The sequence below is a fragment of the Bos indicus x Bos taurus genome, chromosome 7 (assembly GCF_003369695.1).
Source record: "Bos indicus x Bos taurus breed Angus x Brahman F1 hybrid chromosome 7, Bos_hybrid_MaternalHap_v2.0, whole genome shotgun sequence".
Classification (NCBI taxonomy): Eukaryota; Metazoa; Chordata; class Mammalia; order Artiodactyla; family Bovidae; genus Bos; species Bos indicus x Bos taurus.
In genome coordinates, this window is record NC_040082.1 from 28,931,686 (window position 1) to 28,951,108 (window position 19,423).

The 19,423-nt window shown below is 41.7% G+C and overlaps 1 protein-coding gene across 4 annotated transcripts in view; it reads left to right on the forward strand.

Moving 5' to 3' along the window:
- Nucleotides 1–13,312: 13,312 nt before the first annotated feature.
- The window catches only part of SSBP2 (single stranded DNA binding protein 2), a 314,481-nt gene continuing 308,370 nt past the window's right edge, over nucleotides 13,313–19,423 (forward strand). For 2 of the 4 annotated variants that reach the window (XM_027545690.1, XM_027545693.1), the window contains exon 1: nucleotides 13,433–13,584. In XM_027545690.1, the coding sequence (XP_027401491.1) occupies nucleotides 13,523–13,584 (62 nt within the window). In that variant the 5' untranslated portion in view covers nucleotides 13,433–13,522. Of the gene's footprint in view, nucleotides 13,585–19,423 lie in introns of all 4 variants that reach the window. The other 2 variants (XM_027545691.1, XM_027545694.1) reach the window with 2 other exon arrangements.

Sequence of the window (19,423 nt, forward strand, 5' to 3'; positions counted from 1 at the left end):
GAATTGATGCTTTTGAACTGCCATGTTAGAGAAGACTCTTGAGAGTCCCTTGGACTGCAAGGAGATCCAACCAGTCCATTCTGAAGGAGATCAGCCCTGGGATTTCTTTGGAAGGAATGATGCTAAAGCTGAAACTCCGGTACTTTGGCCACCTCATGCGAAGAGTTGACTCATTGGAAAAGACTCTGATGCTGGGAGGGATTGGGGGCAAGAGGAGAAGGGGACGACAGAGGATGAGATGGTGGATGGCATCACTGACTCGATGGATGTGAGTCTGAGTGAACTCCGGGAGTTGGTGATGGACAGGGAGGCCTGGCGTGCTGCGATTCATGGGTCGCAAAGAGTCGGACACGACTGAGCGACTGAACTGAATTGATTGGTGCACGGTAGTGGATCATGACCACCCGTGACCTTATGGAAATAATAGCTGGTCCCAAAATTTGAAGGTATGCCTGGAGAATATTATAGGCCCTTTCTTTTCAGAGAAAAAAAAAATCATCAAATGTTTTCTTAGCCATAATGACATACTGTATTACTGTAACATTACAAATTTATGGAATCTTAATCAATGAGTTTTAGCCATAGTGATAAATTCTGAGGGATGAGGATTTATGAACTCGGTATATAGTACTAAGTTACGGAAATGACAGTTAAAGATCTTCACTATTTTCTGTGCCTTGCTCTGCCATATTGAAAAAGACTGATATTTTGAGCTACGATGAGCCATTCTTTCTCTAGTCATTCTACTGAGTTTTGAATTTCTCTGATTCCATAGTGTACCTCATTGCATGATTTCCACATGATAGTATATCTGTTATGAGTACTATCCAATTATCAGTGATTGAAGCAAATTTAAATGTTTTGGAAGAGGTCCCTCAGATGAGACTGTAGCTGACTGGATGGAGAAAGGAAAACACAGTTTTCTCCTATGTTCCAAAATGCTCTACATTACTTTCTACTATTCCTTCTAGTTCTGTGAAGCTGCTTAATTGTGTGTTGTATTATTTCTGTGATTTTCACCATACATGTGGAAAGGAAAAGAACAATCAATTTCTTTTCTTCCTGCTTTTCTTCTAATTCCCACTGCTATTTTATTATTTATAACTGATTTTAAACTCAGTTTTAAATTATTTTCTGAACACCATTTTGGTATTTCTATATTTCTGAATATAGCACTTCTAAGGGTAAGAGATCTAAGCATGCAAATGGAGTGGTGTGGATTTGGTTCTGCTGAAGCCAGGCAGGCAGTCTGGACACTCTGATGGATAATATTTGCTCCGGAGAACTCCACCAGACTGGCTGAAGCATGATCAGGCCTACACTGGGCTTGACTTCTTCACAGGAGAGTGGCTTTGCTTGCCTAGACTGTGATCAGTTCAGTTCAGTCGACTGGAGTGGTGTGGATTTGGTTCTACTGAAGCCAGGAAGGTAGTCTGGACACTCTGATGGATAATATTCGCTCCAGAGAACTCCACCAGACTGGTTGAAGGATGATCAGTCCTATACTGGGCTTGACTTCTTCATAGGAGAGTGGCTTTGATTGCCTAGACTGTGATAGCAGCTATGCAAATAAATATTTTGATTATTTGGGAGAAGAGGATTATTTGATGACTCTCTTGAAGTATATGTAGGCTTATTATGAGGAGGAGGTAATTTTTTTCCCATTGTTATTGCTGATTCAATGAGGGAAAGTACATTGTATCAATAGTTAAAAATAAGAAAGACTTTCCTCAGTGGAATTAAGGTATACTGTGGGGATTCCCACTTTGCAGAGTTGACTTGATGACATCAAAATCCCTGTTTTCACCTTTGAATCTATGAAATTAGGGATGATGTCATTGGAGTGACCAACTGCCACCCATGAAGAGGCTGTTGAATTGGGCGTTACATTCTGCAGTCACTGCCTTCAGGTAAGAGTCAGAGGGTACCTGCTGTGAGTGCAGGACTGTCTTAGGCTCTGCTGAAGAATCACAGCATTATCCTGGTGCATGTATCTCACTGGGGAGACGATAGGAAAAGTCAAGTTCTAGTAAAAGGTAGCTTTTTCTTATACATGATACAGATTACAAGCGCAGAGAATGGCTTTCAAAGGAATTAGGAACCAGAGTAAGTAAGGCCATTCAAGACAAAGGGAACAGCATGTAAAGCGATGGAGTGCTGACAGAGGTGCCAGGTCGTTTTGTGTGTGGTTTCAGACAATGTAGGGCATAGACAAGCTCTACTGAGGAATAAAACATTCATAAACATTTCACTAAGCACCAAGCTCTATGCAGACCCCTGTGCGTTTGCTCATTCAGTCCTCATAATAACTCTAACATAGGGTTAGAAACATCATCTCGGTTTGCTGTTGATAAAATGAAGGCATAGAGTGGTTAAGTGAGTTGCCTAAGATGACACAGCGAGCAATTGATGGAGCAGGGAATTCAAACTCAGGTGGTCAGAATTCAGCTACTGGGACTAAAATTTAATTCCAGAAACATTAGTTATCACTTCCTAAAGGCAAAGCACAAACTGAGGTAGGAATTGTAGAGTTCGAGAGTAGCAAAATGTCTTCAAAAGTCAGTTCAGTTCAGTCGCTCAAGCTCAACATGTAGGTCTACTGTAAATGTCTGTGAATTCAAAGTCTATTTTCAAGGAGTATATACTCTGGTAGGGAAGACAGACATGTATATATAACTACAATGCACAGAAGGCTACAGGTATTGACTGATCAGATTGGATAAATCTGAGGGGGCGAGAAAGTTATCCTATAAAAAGAATTGAGTTTTTGAGCAGGAGAGTGACGTGATGAAAACTTATTACTGAAAACTTAATCTGCTGACTTGTGCTCCTTGTTTCCTTATTGTCAGCAACATTAAGCCACTTGGAACTCCAAGCAAGTTAGATACATGGTATAGAAAAGAGGAGGAAATATTTCTCTCTCTCATGTCCTGCTCACCAAAATTCTGCTAAATTGGCTTAGATGCTGGAATAATAAATTGGAATAAAAGCTGAAGCATAAAATCTAAAGACATGCTGATGCTTTTTGTTCAATCACTATTGTTCCTAAGAATATAAGGAGCCCCCCGCCTCCAGGCTGTAGGGGTTGGGTAGAGGCCTGGAAAGATTATTTGTTGCAAATGTCCAAGATATAATTTGTTGCAAATTAAGATATAAGGAACTAAAGAGCCTCTTGATGAAACTGAAAGAGAGTGAAAAAGCTGGCTTAAAACTCAACATTCAAAAAACAAAGATCATGGCATCCGGTCCCATCACTTCATCATGGCGAATAGATGAAGAAACAATGGAAACAGTGGCAGACTTTCTTTTCTTGGGCTCCAAAATCACTGCAGATGGTGACTGCAGCCATGAAATTAAAAGACGCTTGCTCCCTGGAAGAAAAGCTATAACCAACCTGTCATATTAAAAAGCAGAGACTTTTTTTTTTTTTTTTACCAAAAAAGGTCTGTCTAGTCAAAGTTATGGTTTTTCCAGTAGTCATGTATGAATGTGAGAGTTGGACTATAAAGAAGGCTGAGCGCTGAAGAATTGATGCTTTTGAACTGTGGTGTTGGAGAAGACTCTTGAGAGTCCCTTGGACTGCAGGGAGATCCAACCAGTCCATCCTAAAGGAAATCAATCCTGAATATTAATTGGAAGGACTGATGCTAAAGCAGAAGCTCCAATACTTTGGGCACCTGATGTGAAGAACTGACTCATTGGAAAAGACCCTGATGCTGGGAAAGATTGAGGGCAGGAGGAAAAGGCGACAACAGAAGGTGAGATGGTTGGATGGCATCACCAGATCGATGGAAGTGAGTTTGATTAAGCTCTGGGAGTTGGTGATGGACAGGGAGGCCTGGCATGTTGCAGTCCATGGGGTCACACAGTCAAACACGACTGAGTGCTGAACTGAACTGAAGATATATGTTCATTCATGTTTGATCATTTTATTTATCCATTTATGCAGTGGGTCTGTCATTCGATGACTCCAGTTGACCCTTGAACAACATGGATATGAACTGTGTGGGTCTCCTCATACAGTACTACATAATTCAAGGCTGATTGAATTCATGGATGTGGATCCACAGATATGGAGGAGCCAAGTGTATGGAGGAACCAAGTATATGGAGGTTATATGCAAATTTTTGACTGCCTGGAGGGCCAGTACCCCTAACCCACCTATTGTTCAGGTTCAGCTGTATTTGTTCATTGAGTGCCACTGGGGACCTGCTACTGTTGCAAGTCTTGGAACATAGCAGAGTCTAGTATAAGCACAGTAAGACAGCTGTCCTCATGGAGTATGCAAGCCAACAGGGTTATTCATACCACAAACCTTTCAGATAGTGACATGTGACACTGAAGAAACCCAAACAGAGCTACGGGATGAAGAGTGACAGGATGGAGGAGCAAGCTCTTTAAAAAGGAATCTCCGTAAACCTCTCTGACATTCCTGCAGACCTGAGTAATGAAGAGCCAGCCACACAAAGATCAGAGGGAAGAGCATTCAAGGCAGAGGAAACAGCCAGGACAGAGGCCCTGAGGTTGGAAGTTAGAGGAAGAGGCAGCAGGATCCTGGGCTTTTGCTATTAGCCTCATTCAGAACTTTGAAAAGCATATCTGAAATACTTCTTCATATACTATGTCAATGAAATATTTTAACAATTAGCAATTCAGTGATTCTCATTATTAACATTGTTCTTAATAACCATTTAAAATACTCCATCTGAAAAAATGGATATTTTAAAAAATTAACTTGAGTACAAACTGACAAATAGCAAAAAAGAAATAAAAACCATAGATAATGGGGGAATCCAAAATATGGATGAAAGGTTTCAGAAGATCACCTTGAGCTTGAGAAGGAGGAGGGGTGGTAGTGAGGATTGGAAATTAAAGGCTGAAAATCATGTACTATTTATTAATTTAATAAATCTGTCTTGATGTCAATGTAATCGAATACTGCCACAAAATAATGGTCTCCTGCTGCTACATAAATGTTGAGACCAAGCTCTGATGTTTATTTTCAAGACAGGAGACATTGATCCTTCACTAATAGAATATTACAAGTTTATTTCTATTATGCTAAGTAACCAAGGTTGATTTCATTGTTGGATTTGATGGATGTTGGTGCTGTCATAGTTGAGAATGGTCTGGGGCTAGGAGGCCAAGAGGATGAGTATTTTTTCTTACCTAATTAGGCATCCTTGGATTACATTTTAATATAAGATCAATAAAAGAAAACTTTGGGGATATTTAGCCTCTAGGATCTTTCTTGTGATGCCCCAGAGATTGAGACTATTTGGCACAAGATTATTCTGTCCTGAAACGAAGAGACTCTAGAGCCAGAGAGTGAGTGAGTTGGATGAGGGCCCCACCCAACTGGAAAGGCAACAGGAAAAGTGATGAGAGGAAAAGACAGCGACAACAATAGGAGGAGGAAGTGAAGCCAAAAAACAAGGGAAGAAGGAAAAGTAACAGTGAACTACAACAATTCACCAGGAAAGGAAAACCACACAGGGGGAAAAAAAAAAACCAAACCCAAAGGGAATTGCAATGGGCTGATTTAGATGCGGGGATAAGTTTTTGACCATTTCCAGAGGTAGGGCACTTACATACAGTGATGAGTGAATGGATGTCAGTGGAATCCAGTGATTCAGGTTTCCCTTTTCCTAAGCAGAATGTGAGTTAAAATGAAGACCTTGGTTTTGAATTTCATCTTTCATAGATCACACAGCCACCTAGTTCTGGGAAGTGTGGTTGATATTTCTCAGAGGAATGAACAAAGTGAAGATTGGAAATTAGACATGAACTGACCAATTTAGTCAGAGTAAGAATACTCATCTCTTTTAAACATAAAAAAATAGATTCATGCCACATCGTTTTTCCTTTTAATAACCTATAGTGAGCCAAGGGATTTACTTTGCAACAGTCAAAATGGGAGGAAATGATGTATTTGATAAAAGACAAGGCTGTAATAAAGCAGGGTGTGGCTTGGTGTTTTTGATTTTACCTAATCAGGGGGTTAGCTGTTAAGAACAGAATTCAGTGCTGCTTACCATGCTGAAGCAAGGTCCTGTAAGCCCTGCTCGAGTGGCCCCGCCTATATTTAATCCAACCTGAATTCATAGAGAGGCTTGCCCTTCTAGAATCATGGTGCATGAAAGAGTAAATGCTTTGAGGTAGAGCATTGCATGAGATATTCTATGTAAAGCACTTAGATAGTACCTGGCAAGAGCTTGATAAATATTAGTGTTGTTAATACATAAGAAGTCTGTAGTGTGGTCCGCAAGAACTGAAATTCTTGCGTGGTGAACCATATGACATTGCCAAATCAACCATGTCTGACTTGCAAATATAGCAGTTCCATGTGTTTCAATCTAATGTGTTCCCATGAAACTTGCCAATCTCTCTCACATTTTGTGCTTTTGTCAGGGGTTAAAGGGTGAAGAGAGGGAAGAGGGAAGAGAGGAAGAACGGGGAAAAGAAGGAATGGGAAGGTGGGAGTTTACATGGGAGAGCCTTTTGAAGAACCCGCACTGACAGGAAGCTGAAGTGATGAAATATAGCCCTGTTCCCCGCAACCCCTCTCACAGCCCTTTAGTGAACTCTCCAGGTTTTCAGAAAATTCCTGAGACATGGATGTGTCTCCTCATTCCACAAATGATAAATGCTCCTTTAAAATAAAACACCCAAACCATAGAGTAGAACTGACAGCTCCTAAAAGGACACAGTGCCAAGGCAAAAACAAATGAAGCAGCACAAGAACGTCTCAGTACACGGGTAACTCTTCCAGAGGAGTGGCAGGAAGTGCCCAGAGCTGGGTTCTTCCATGACCACCCTTCTCCATAGACTACCCACATCCATCACCAGAGTGACCTCTTCGTCTGCCTTCCTCTTAGAAACGGGACCAGGCTGAAGAGCCAGGCAAACGGACACGGTGCTTGTGAAGCCTCTAATTTCTGGGCACCTCTGCACCAAATATTGTATTAAAGAAAAACATTCCAGAGGTTGGTCAAAACTCTCCTTAACAAAGCAATATAGCCCTAAGTAGTGTCCATAGGCTTGTGGACCCTTATAAAGTTTCTCCTCAAAGAACTAAAATCCCATGAGTGTTACAGGGTAGGAGGCACACTCAGAGGAGCAGTAACAGACTGCAAGACAAAAATGTCTTCTTCCTTAAATTTCCTAACACTGGCCCTCCAGACCACAGACAGCATGGGTCTGAGAAGTTGGGTGAGGCTAATGGGTGTTGCCTCGTAGTAGTCAATAGCTCAGCACCATGTGGTGGGGACCCTTCTCTCTTCTGCATCAGATATTTAGGTCCAAAGAAAAAGGCCTGAGGAGTTTTGAAAGATGCTAATGGGATTATAACATTATTTATCTGTTGAGGAATTTGGTTTGTACAGGTATAATGTAATGATGATGCTGGCAGATAGCAGTTACTATCACAGAGTACGTATAAATCTTCAGGAACTTACTGCAATATATAGGATGGAGTCCAACTGCTTTCAAACACTTTTTGAATACCCCCAAAATAAAATATTAAAGTGTCCTCTACATCTCTGGGAAGTATACATGACCCTGATAAGATTGTTTATTCCTTATGACTGACTTGGCAATGACAAAATTCAGCATTTATCTTAAGCAGATTTTTAACACTTATACCGTTTCAAGGTAAATAAAATACCATAGTGATATATTTGTCATCTTCCTTTTTTTTTTTTTTGCCACACTTGGTCGAGGAGATCCAGTTATGTTGGAAAATTATGAAAAGCAAATGTAGTGCTATTTTTTTCCTCCTATGTTTCCACTCCCAACAGAAGGAAATGACACTGCCTGAAATGTTGTACAGCTTCCCTCTTGAGACTGGGGCTTTTGTCAACTCCAAGAGTGCAAAGACATCACATTGGCATAACCTTAGTAGGTGAAAAATCATTGTGAAGATTTAGGAATGCACTAAAAAAATATAGTAATACTTTTGAATAAGGAACACTCTTTGGCACACTTCCCATTATATAACTTTCAACATTTAATGACAAAAATCCAGCCAGTGAACACTGCAACACTTGGAATTTGTTTTGCAAAATGTGCTAAAGTGTAAGAAATTGCCATACATGGTAGCCCTGGTTTTTTTTTTTTTTTTAATTTTTATTCGTCTTTAGCTTATGCACAATCCTTTGAATCAGAATTATTCCAAGTTCCTAAACTGCAAATTCTTGACAGTGTTAGAAAAACGAGGCACTCTAGAGAAGGAACTATTTAGAAGTGGTAGCTTTGCACACTGTCTCTCCTAAGTCATTGGTAAGTGTTTATATCTAAATTGGGATTTTAAAAATCTAGGGCAATAGGTTAAGAAAACAGTCTTGCCTCAGATTAGCTAATGTTAAACCAACAGCAGTGTGTCAAATGATGTTAATATGAGTCCCCATTTTACTTATTATTCTGGTATGAGAGACCATATTGCATAGTATATTATAGTTGTAATGACTCCATTCATTCCATTACTTTGGTACATGGCATGTGAACAGTTTTTGAATATGAGCATGCTGGTCTCTTCTGCTTAGGAGTGAAGTTTCAAACAGTAGTCTGAGTGACAAACATCTCAGAGCTTGCTCACATTCCTCTGTGGAATAGTCACTTCTGAGAGAAAGAGGTGCGGCTTCGTGGTCTGGGAACGGGACTGTCAGCCAGGAACACAGAGTTCTCATCTTGGAACTAGTATTGTTTTCTCTATGGAACAGATAATGCTAATGAATTTTTCTTTGGACTCAGTTTACCAGGTTTAGAAAGCTGGTCAGGAAAATCTAATTAACTGGCATATATTCTGCTAAGTGACTTCATATGAAAAGTGATATAAATGTAAGTAGGGAGATGTTATTTTCATAAACGAATGAGTTCTATAAAACAAACAATAGAACAGTTTTGTCCTTCAGAAAAATTATCCCCTCAACAAGAAAATCCATCTTTATGTATAAATAGTTTAAATTTTCTAAATAAATATTTTCTACACTAAATGTTTTTCTTTTTTAACACCCCAAGTATTTTATGTGATGGAAATAATTAAATTCATGATTAGCTTCCATTTAAACATAAAGTGATAGTCTCTTTGTTCTGTGTATTAATAGCAAAGGGAAATCTTTTCTAAAGTTCCATGCACTGTAAGAATACAGACATTATTAACCTCAATGTTTTAGAGAAAAATTAGAATCTAAGAAATGTATAGTCAATCTAGAGCTTCAATAGGGTGGTACAATAAACTGCCTGTTTTAAAATGATAAAGACTTCCAAGAATAAGATGCAGGTTCCAGAAAGAGAAAATTGTGCATATGTGCCCAAACAAAATGGGAGGGAAAAAAGACCTAATGATTGAATAACTCTGGTGTTCTATATCTGACAGAATAAAGTTTTGTTTTTTTTTTTTAAATTAACCTCAAATGCAAATGCTCCATTCTGATGGCTCAGCTGATCAGCATTCCCCTACTCTAAATCTAGCCGCCCCCTCCCCCCACCCAAATTAATCAGCCTTATATACGAGGTAAAAAACCTTCAAACTTCTAAAAAAAAATGGAGATTCTTTACAGTAGGAATCTTTAAGTGTTCTAATTCTTCACCCTTGTAAAAAAATGAAAACAAACAAAACATGGGTCTTCGATTCTGTGTCTGGGATCTCAAATTTGGCTCTGAATATGTGTTTCAAATCTCATTAATTAGAATATTGGCCCCGTGAGATACAGTTGCTGATGCAAAGAACACTCTTTGTACTCAAAATAATTTGAACAAGGGCAAAGAAAAATTTTATTTACATGTGTAAACATTAAGAGAAAAATAAAACAGAGATGATGGTTCAGGTAGCTGCTTAGATATTTTAAAGATAATTGATTTGATTACTTAAGCTATTACTTAAGCTATAAACTATTATGAGATAGAGTAACAATCATGTTTTCACTTTGTGTATTTGTTGCATGATAACATTCTTGTAAAGGTAACTCTGACATTAACTTGGCAAGTTCTGAACTAAGACCTTTTGGCATTTTATTATTTCCAGATACTAAGACCAAATTGCTTTGAATCCCATGCCTCACTGTGCAGATCTATAATTTATTTATTTTTTAAATATCAGAAAACATGCCATTATTCAAAAGACTCGTCCACGTAACAAATCTGGGTAAAGACCAATCAAATAAGTAACTTACAGCAATAAACAGCAAACAGCCCTTCTTATTTTCTTTCTTCATTTTCTTTTCTCTTTAGGAAAAAGCAAATTAAACCATGGCTATTTGTAGTCTTGCACTATAAGAACACATGTAGTCATATATTTTCATCCTATTAACAAATCTATTAGCTCAATGGATAAAAAGTAAAGTCCACTGTAAAGATGTCTTAGTGTCTTACATGGGGAGGGTCATCTGCTTTGTAGAGCCACAGCCTAAAAATCTTTCTCTGAAAGATGGTGCCCATTGGCTGTCTGTAAATGGGTACTGAAAGCAGCATTCAACAGCCCTGGGGCTTACAAAAATATACAGATGCCTGGGTCCATCCCCAAAGTTTCTGATTTAGTTAGTCTGGGCTGGGGTTCCAGATCTGGTATTTAAAAACAAATGAACAACAACAAGAAAAAAGTTCTAAGGCAATTCTAATGTGTCGTGACTGAGAATTAGAGAGGATCCCAAGACTAGTGCAAAGATAATATAGAACTTGGGTAATAGTACAAAGCCCACTCTTGGTTTTAAACGGAAACCTTACCTTATTGCAGGTGTGGGCAGCAGCTGCCAGTTTCCTCCTTGACAGCATTCTCTAACCAGTATCTACTAGGGAATGTTCCATGGGTGATGGAGCCTGGGGATGCTAATAATTTTCTGAGTTAAAGCTAATGGAAGTAGATTAAATTGAACAGCAATTTACATAGCAGCAAACTTGAAGGTAGAGTTTGTAAACAGTGACAGCCTGATAGACATTTGGTCATTTCAAACAAAAGTTTGTTAAAAGAGGGAGGTTATTACTCCTTCTGTTAGGGGGAAGCACACTGATTGAAACGGCCCACCCTGGCCAGGCACCATAGTAACCATTTGCATGAGTTGTTTTACGACAGGAGGTCCTGGTAAGGAACACGGAACTAATAAGCCACCACCAACTGGAAGAGTTCAGGAAAGGTCAAAAGGGGACACATGTCCGACCACCTCCCAGAATCCTTCTCTCTCTCTGGCATCCAATCTTGGCTGAACAAGGTGTGCACCACCAGGAAGGACTCCAAGTCAGAATGATTGGCTAAAGACAACCCGGAAACTAATCCCATCACCATAAAACCAGAGACTGTTAGCCACGTGGCAGAGGTGTTCTCCTGGGTTCTGCTGCTCTCCACCCGGGTGCCCTTTCCCAATAAAATCTCTTGCTTTGTCAGCACATGTGTCTCCTCGGACAATTCATTTCCGAGTGTTAGACAAGAGCCCAGTTTTGGGCCCTGGAAGGGGTCCCCCTTCCTGCAACACTTCCAAGTACCTCAGAGCCCAAGAATGTCCTGTCCCCACCACTGCAGGTTATTGTAAACAGAGAGGAGAATTTTGAATAAGAAAAGGTAGATTAGCTCTCAAAAATCAACTTAAGCCAGTGTGACTTTTTTGACTTTATCTTCACTTCTATTGGCTGAATTTTTGTCCTTTTAATAAAAACATTTTATTTTTCTTGTATCCTTTTGTATTAGTCAATCCTCTACTGTAATTGTCATCTTTTGCTATATTCTATGGCTACTTCATTTAATCTTGTTTGTTATTCTTATTTTTCTTTTTACACTTTACCTTTTCCATTTTTGTTTTCATTTTCCTTAACATAGCAGGTCCCTTCTCTTCATTTTTCCCAGTGTTTGATTTATGTTTGGTTGCCAGCACCTTTTCTGATTCTTTCATTTTTACTAACTGCCCTTCCTTAACCTTCTGTTGATGTTATATTCCTATCACTTGCTGTCAATGCCCACACAAGCCCATTTCTTTCCATTCCATCTATCTCAGAATCTCCATATACATTTTTATGATCCTACTACTAAAAGTTTAAAGCTGCATGTGAGGAAAAGAAAGGTCTCTTTCTCCATTTGAATGTTATTTCCTCTCCCCTCCCATAGCTGTTCCATGTCTTTTTATCCTTTCTTGATGTTTTCCCCTATCTGACCCCCAACTGCATCCCACTTCTCCTGTCACTCCCTATTTGATGCCCATCTCTTCTTTTTAACCGTACTTGCACTCTGTCTCATTTTACATCCAAGGATCTCCACAAGATAAAGGATGGAGTTCAGTTGGGAGCCAGGTTGTGTGTGTTTTCAGAAACTTTTTTGCCTTTACTGAAATGGGATTGGGGCCTGGGATCCATGAATATTCTCAGGCAGCCGTTCAGCTCTGGCAAAAGCTTTGTACACCTTGGAGCACAGCTGGGGCCTATCCTGATGGACAAAGACAGGGATGTTTTTAAAAGCCTTCTACGGTCTTTTCCACTCCAAAGGTCAGGATGAGTTGGCATCAACGCCCAAGGCTGGAGAGGCAGGCCAGGTGGGGATACCCGGGGCCCTTTTCTGCAGTAGGTCTGGCATGTCGCGGGGCCCTGATCTTAGGAGGACAAGGTGGGGGCCATTGAGGCCCCAGGAGTCACTGGGCCACCTTTGGGAGGCAGGCTCACCTCTAAAGAGAGGAGCCAGGCCCGAGCCCGAGTGCTCCCCCGGGCTGCAGGGCGCGGCCCCAGGAGCCAGGCGACGCCACCCCAGCGGCGCCAAGGGCCGGAGGCATAGTCCCTCCCCGGAGGGAAGGCGAGTCGCTCCCGGTCGCTCAGCCAGAAGGTCGAGGGAACAGTGCGCGTGTCCCCCGCCAGCCGGCCCTCTGGGAGCTGGGCGGGGGCGACACCGCAGGGAGTAGGGCCGAGGACCGCAGAGATCAATCCTGGGTACCGGCGCGGGGTCACAGACAGGAGAGGAGCGGGAGAAAGGGGCTGGTGGGGGAGGCTCCCCAGGGCGGCTGGGGCCGTAGATTTGCCTGCGTACTCGGCGGGCGCCCTGAAGTCTGGGCCGCTCCGGCTCCGCCGGCTCCTGCCAGAGACTCCAGGCCGCACTTTCCCCTCCTCCCGGCGCCTTCTCTCCAGTGAGGAGCCGAGCGCGGGCGGTGCGGGGGGAGGGGCGGCGGCGGAGGGAACAGCCAGTTGTTTAAAATCCTTCTAGAGCAGTTTCTAATTCCCCCCTTGCGCCGGGGTTCGGAGGGGGGAGGGGGGGAGAGGAGCGGGAGGAGGGAGGAGAGCGGAGAGGGAAGGAGGGAGGGAACCCGGGAGGGAGGGAAGGAGGGAGGAGACTGCCGCTTAGGCTGTAGCCGCCGCCGCGCGCTTCGGCAGGCCGGAGGTGGGGGGGGAGGCCTGTCAGTCTCGTGCGTTGCCTGGGCGAAGGGGGCGGAGCTTTGGCGTGGGGCGGCCAATAGTGGGGGTGGCTGCGTGGGTCGCCATGGGGACGGGGCTGTTCCCGGGGAGGCTGTGATGGGTTGACAGGTGCGTGACAGTGGGAGCTGCTCTCGGCACAAGCATGTACGGCAAAGGCAAGAGTAACAGCAGCGCCGTCCCGTCCGACAGCCAGGCCCGGGAGAAGTAAGTGTCTCCGCTTCTCACCCTCCTCCGCCTTCTCACGCGCGCACACACACACACGCACGCACTCGCACACTCTCTCGGAGACACCCAGACACACAGACACTCTCTGCCGGGGGAGAGCCGGGGGGTGGGCTGGCAGGGGGAGGGGTGCGCGAGGTGGGGGGCGTGCGGTGCGGGGAGCGGCTGTCTCCCAGGAGGGGCTCGCGCGGGGCTGGCGGCCGTGGGGTCTGGCGGGCGGGAGGGAGCGAGTGTGTCGGGGGGCGGCGGCGGTGCTGGTGGCGGGGATGGAAACTTGTTTGGGTGATTGAGGGAAATAACCCGCGGGTTCACCTCCTCGCAAAGTAACTTTGGAGCTGGGGTCCGGGGCTGCGGGGAGCGGAGAGCCTCCGGGGGTAGAGGTTGGGCGAGAGGGGTCAGCTGCGTGGAGGAGGGCACGCGGAGGGAATGTGGGTGTTCGGTGGGGGCGGCCGGGGTCGGGGCGGGCAGCTCGAGGGGCGCCGCGGCGGGGGGCTCGGGCGCCGGGGCCGGTTGCGCCTGGCGAGGCGAAGGCAGCGGGGCCGGGCGCGCGGCGGGCGGAAGCCGGGCGTGGAGCGGCCGAGCGGGGCCCCGCTGGGCGCGGAGACGCGCGCGGGGCGCGGAGGGCGTGTGCGGGGCGTGGGCTGGGTGGGCGTCGGGGCTTTCCTGGTCCGGAGGAGGGACGCCGCATTCGCAGCCCCGTTCGCCCCGCGGAGCCCGGGGCAGGGGGCGCCAGGGGCGCCGCTGAAGTTTGGGAGTCAAAGGACCGAGTTCCCGGGGAGGAAAAGTGTGCTGGCGAGAAGCGGGAGCTGCTGGGGTAGGCTGGCGTTTCTGCCGCTCGCAGTCTACCCAACTCGGCGGCGGCGACGGCTGGAGAACTTTTTTTTTTTTTGGAGACTTCCAGCCTCCCAAACGTGGAGGGCCGTGGCGGTCCGGGCGGCGAGCGGGGGTCGCGGGGAGCAGAGGAGTAGCGGTGGGGGCCGCGGCCGCTGGCGCCAGGAGGGCTGTCTGCGGTGGGGAGGGGGCAGTGGTCCGAACCCGGACTTGCAGGAAGGATCGAAGCGTGGAGACGGGGAGGAGTTAGTTGTTCGGTCGGTGTGGCGAAGAGATACAGGTGTTAACTCCGGTGGGAGCCCAGGGGAGGCTGGTGAGAAAAGAGCCCCTCCCGGCCTGGGATGCCACCGTCACGGCACGCTGCGAAGCAGGGTTGTTTGCTTCTATTCTTATGTGCTTGTAACGGTGATTTGGTTGTTACTAAAAATGAGAGCGCATAGTGACTGTGACCACTGAGGAAGAACCCCTCTTTTCTGTGCAGCAGCTCTTATGGTGATTCCCATTAACCACCTCCATTCTTAGGATGAGGCGTATCCCTGTCATTGGACGCGCTCTGCCCTTCCGAGGACTTCAGACTGGGGAAAAGTCTGAGAGCATCTCTCAAAAGCTACTTTAGTCACCTTGCACAAGGAAATAGCTGCGTAAATAAAAACCGAATGTGCAGAAACTACCGGGTTTCCCTCCTAGTTTTAGGCAGTTAATAGTCTTCTGAAAGTTTCTTGTGCCCTACGGTTGGGAACATTTCCTAATCTTCGTGTTGGTAGCAATAAACGCAATTCCTATAGGATTTAGGGGCGGCAGGCCTTGGCATATCAAAACAAACCAAAAAAAGATACTCCCCGCCCCCCTCACCCCCAAGGTATTTTCTGAGCTGTATTCAGGATCTTGTTGCTGTGACTAGGAGTATGTAAAAGATTTAGCATTATAGGTTGGTTAAGAAATAGCAAGTTACTGAAATTGAAGTTTTGAGATAGCGTAATTTGTGTGCATTTATCATTTAGTGGCAATATATCTGAGAAAATAGAAACATTTAGGGAAGATGTTTTAATGATTACAGAGTATTTGGATTTCATAGTTTTGGGAGTGAAGGAATTGAAATGTGTATTGAGGTATATTTTACTTATTTTCAGGGTGGTTGAATTTGAGAATCCAAATTTTGGGTTTTATTTGAACTTCCAGGAATGGCTGAATTTAATCTATATTATGATAACTTTGTAAAAAAATTTTAAAAGCATCTAGCATAATAATGAGGAAGTTGAACCTGGTGTGTCTTAAGTCCTTTCTAGCTCTAATTCTGTGGTTATGTCACGAAAATAAATAATTGCCATTTTGCTGTCAAGTCTACCAAACTGAACACCAAGTAACATCTACACTTGTAAGCCAGGTGGTGAGAGTTCTGCTAGATGGTGCTATTTGATTTAAATAAATTTCTTCCCTTCATTATAATTGGCAGCAGGAATCCTGGATTGCTTTGCCTTATGGACTACATATAGGTAAAGAGGCCACTTTTGGAGAATTGACAATGACCATTCTGAGTTAACTGTTGTTGCGTTAATTTCTAGGCGAATGTTGTTTGAATCTAAGACAAACATTGAGGTAGATTCTGTTTGATGCAATAAGTTTCATTTTGCTAGAAGAGTTGATCTGATTACTCATTTTTTGCCCTTTATGTGTACTTGGGACTTTAAGGGCACTGTTCCACAATAACCTACTGACTTTTGAAGATAGGTATCTTGAAGTTGTCTTTAAAATGGATATCACCTAAAAAAAAATTTTTTTTAAGGAGGTAGACCTCAAAAAGTGCTTGAGTGAAGAATGTTCTTTTATATAGCAAATTAGAACTGTACTGACCTTAAAAATCACAGAAATAATGTTTTTCAGTAATGAATATGTAAACATTTTACAATAAAAACATTCTGAAAAATGAGTCATCATTAAAAATAATGGCATGTACATAAAATAAAAATACTTGTTTTATAATCCATCAAGAAATACATTTTCTTTTGAGTTCATAGAGGAGAGCAGACAGGCCCTTATCTATATTATATCTTTGCTTTCTCTTTCATTAAGTCACTGTATGGGATACTTGAAATTAATTTGTAGATTTTATGCAGGTTCTATACTTTCACTATACATTTCTGAACATAAAAATGACTGAAGTCAGGTTAATTACTGATTTCATTGTTTTAAAAGCCAGACGGGTCAAGTCTATACAGAAGTTTGGATTAGGTTTAATTATAGACAGGGTGATTGAAAACCCTTGGAGGGAGGAGGGATGTTTGTGTAGAAATATAAATTCTGATCCTGTTAGGTCATTTCCCCCTTTAGCAGGCTTTCTTTGTAACATTGTACTGTAGTCTCAGTTGCAATTAAGTAACTATGCAATTGGTTGTTTCATATCTGCCTTCCTCTAAAATGTAAGTTTCTTGAGGGCAAGGGATAATACTTGGGATTTCTTCTCTGAGGTGTCCTTGACATTGAATAGTGTCTTCAAATGTCAAAAGCACCAACTAAATACTGTTGAATAATGAAGATGTTAGACTCAAGGGCATTTTTTCAATGTGAAAAAAATTTTTTTCAGTGACCTCCAGAATAAGGACTTTGGAAGTTTGAATTCCATATTCTCTAGCTTAGGGATATTTAAAAAATAACTGATAACAAAAGAGTAATCATTATTTAAATTGTTATTCTGTGTGTAAGTCACTGTGTTCTGCACTTTATTTTTTCTAATTCTCCCAACAATTCTGCAAGATACTTTTTAAATTTTTTCTCCATTAAAGAAATAAGAAAACTCTTGACTAGTTGAGTAACTTTGCCCAGAGATACACTACTAGCTGGGTTTCTAACAAAGATATCTCTGCTTAAAATCTGTAGTTGAAGATGAAAGATACATTTTTTTCACCATCCTAGTTTGCCTTCTTGATTTCGGGTAGATTGCTACAGATTTAGGGAACAGCTTTACATAATCAGATATAACAGACTTTAAATATTTGATCAGATATGTAGTCTTGACCATTGATGCACCTTATGCTGATACCCTTCATTTTCACAGATTGCAGACATGTATATGGTATGGGGAAGACAAACTTTAGGAGGGAAAGTTGAAAGCCTAAAATAATGAAAAATTCTTGCTTCTTGAGACTTTTTCCTTCTGGAACTTTTGTGTGATCATTTAAGTTTTAAAATTAGACACTGTAGTGAACAAGTTCTATATGAAATGTTGCTGAATTTTAGACCACTCTGTATGCCACCACTGCCACAGAAAGAGTACCTAGCACCTGCAAATAGATGAGTGTGATACTACTTTTTGTTAAACTAATTTCATCTTTAAAATTATGTAATAGCACAGAAAGATCAATGTGTTACAAAACAACATTGAACAAAGATACTAAATAGTGACATTAAGTTAAACTTGTCAGAAACTATAGAAGTCTGTACATTTGACCCTGGGCTCTGAGAAGTAACTTTGGTTTTTAAACTATGAAAACAACATAGACTCATTTTTAAGTGGTTAAAATCTAATGATCATTTAAATATGATTTCACATAGACTGCCATGATTATGCATGAAATAGAATTTAGTCAAATGAATTTTGGAAATTTGGAAAAAACAATAAATACTCCGTATAAGAGAGTTTGTAGATACTAGCATCAGCATGACCTCTTTTTAATTAAATTTCCCCCCCTAAAAATGGTAAACTTTTCTTCTTCCTTCCTTCCTTTTTTTCCTAAAGGAAATAAGGCAAGTGAAGTAATACAGATCTCGTCAGAAATTTAATTGAGAAGCAGTTAATTCATTTAACACAATTCAAGATTTCTAAAACCAATGAAGGAATACCTTTACGGGGATTAAATTTTCTATATGATATTCAGTTGACTCTTCCCTTCTCAATCCCCAGGATGTTTCCTCCAAAATAACTTGTATCTAATATGTCAGCTCTGGGAGCCTTACTTTTTGATTGATCTCCTTTCCATTATTTTAGAAGTATCCAAAAAATGATTTTTTTTTGAAGGAACAAATCTAAAGAAAAAAGTGTAAGATGTTGAGAGTTAACTTTTAGTATTGTTTATTTAGAGGTTTATTACTCTTAGAAATAGTAATAATGTTGAGATGTATTTTTTCAGAGCTGTGAAAGAAAAAAAAAAATAGGTTTATTTCCACACCCTATGGCCAATTTGCCATATAAAACCAATTTAGAGTGAAAAAAATTAAGTTTTACTTTGCAGTAGTGAACTAAATGCATCTTACATTTTCAGTTACTACTAGAAAATAGAATTATTTTGTTTTAAAATTGAAACATACACTGTAAACAAGGGCTGGAATACCGAGGTTGCTGTTTATTAACACTCCACCCTAACAGTTTAGAATTAGAAGTAAAATCTGGGAAATTTAGAATGTTTTCTCTTCCATAGAGATCACAACCATTACATTAATGTTGGGACATAGGATTGAGGCTTAATGTACTAGACTTAAAAGACAGGAAACTACTTAGAATGTTTAATTTAAAATATGTATTGAAGATAATTTTATTCTGTAATATGTGGGACTATTCCCTACTATTGTGTGTACTTTATTGCTTTGACATTGGTATGGGAAGGATAGAAAATATTTGTGTACTAGTGATGTATTGTTGGTTAGTAAGCCTCTGTAAACATGCTAAAATATTACTTTATTAATAACTTACTGCTTATCAAAGGAGGGCTTTAAAATAGCACTGGAGCAATAGAATAAGATATATTTTGAAATCTGAAAAGAGTTTGGAATTAAAAGTAAGTGGTTATATTTGGATTTTAAAATTTGCTTGTCAGATTTTACATATGTTTTACATATGTAACATCTATTAATGTAACACATGTATACAACTTAACATGACTTGAACTGTGAGTTATTTGACTATACTACCAAAACCCTGTGTATACGCTAAAGAGTGATCCAAAAGGTGGTCTGCCAAGATTTATATCCTACCTGTTTTCAGTAGTACAGAAATAGT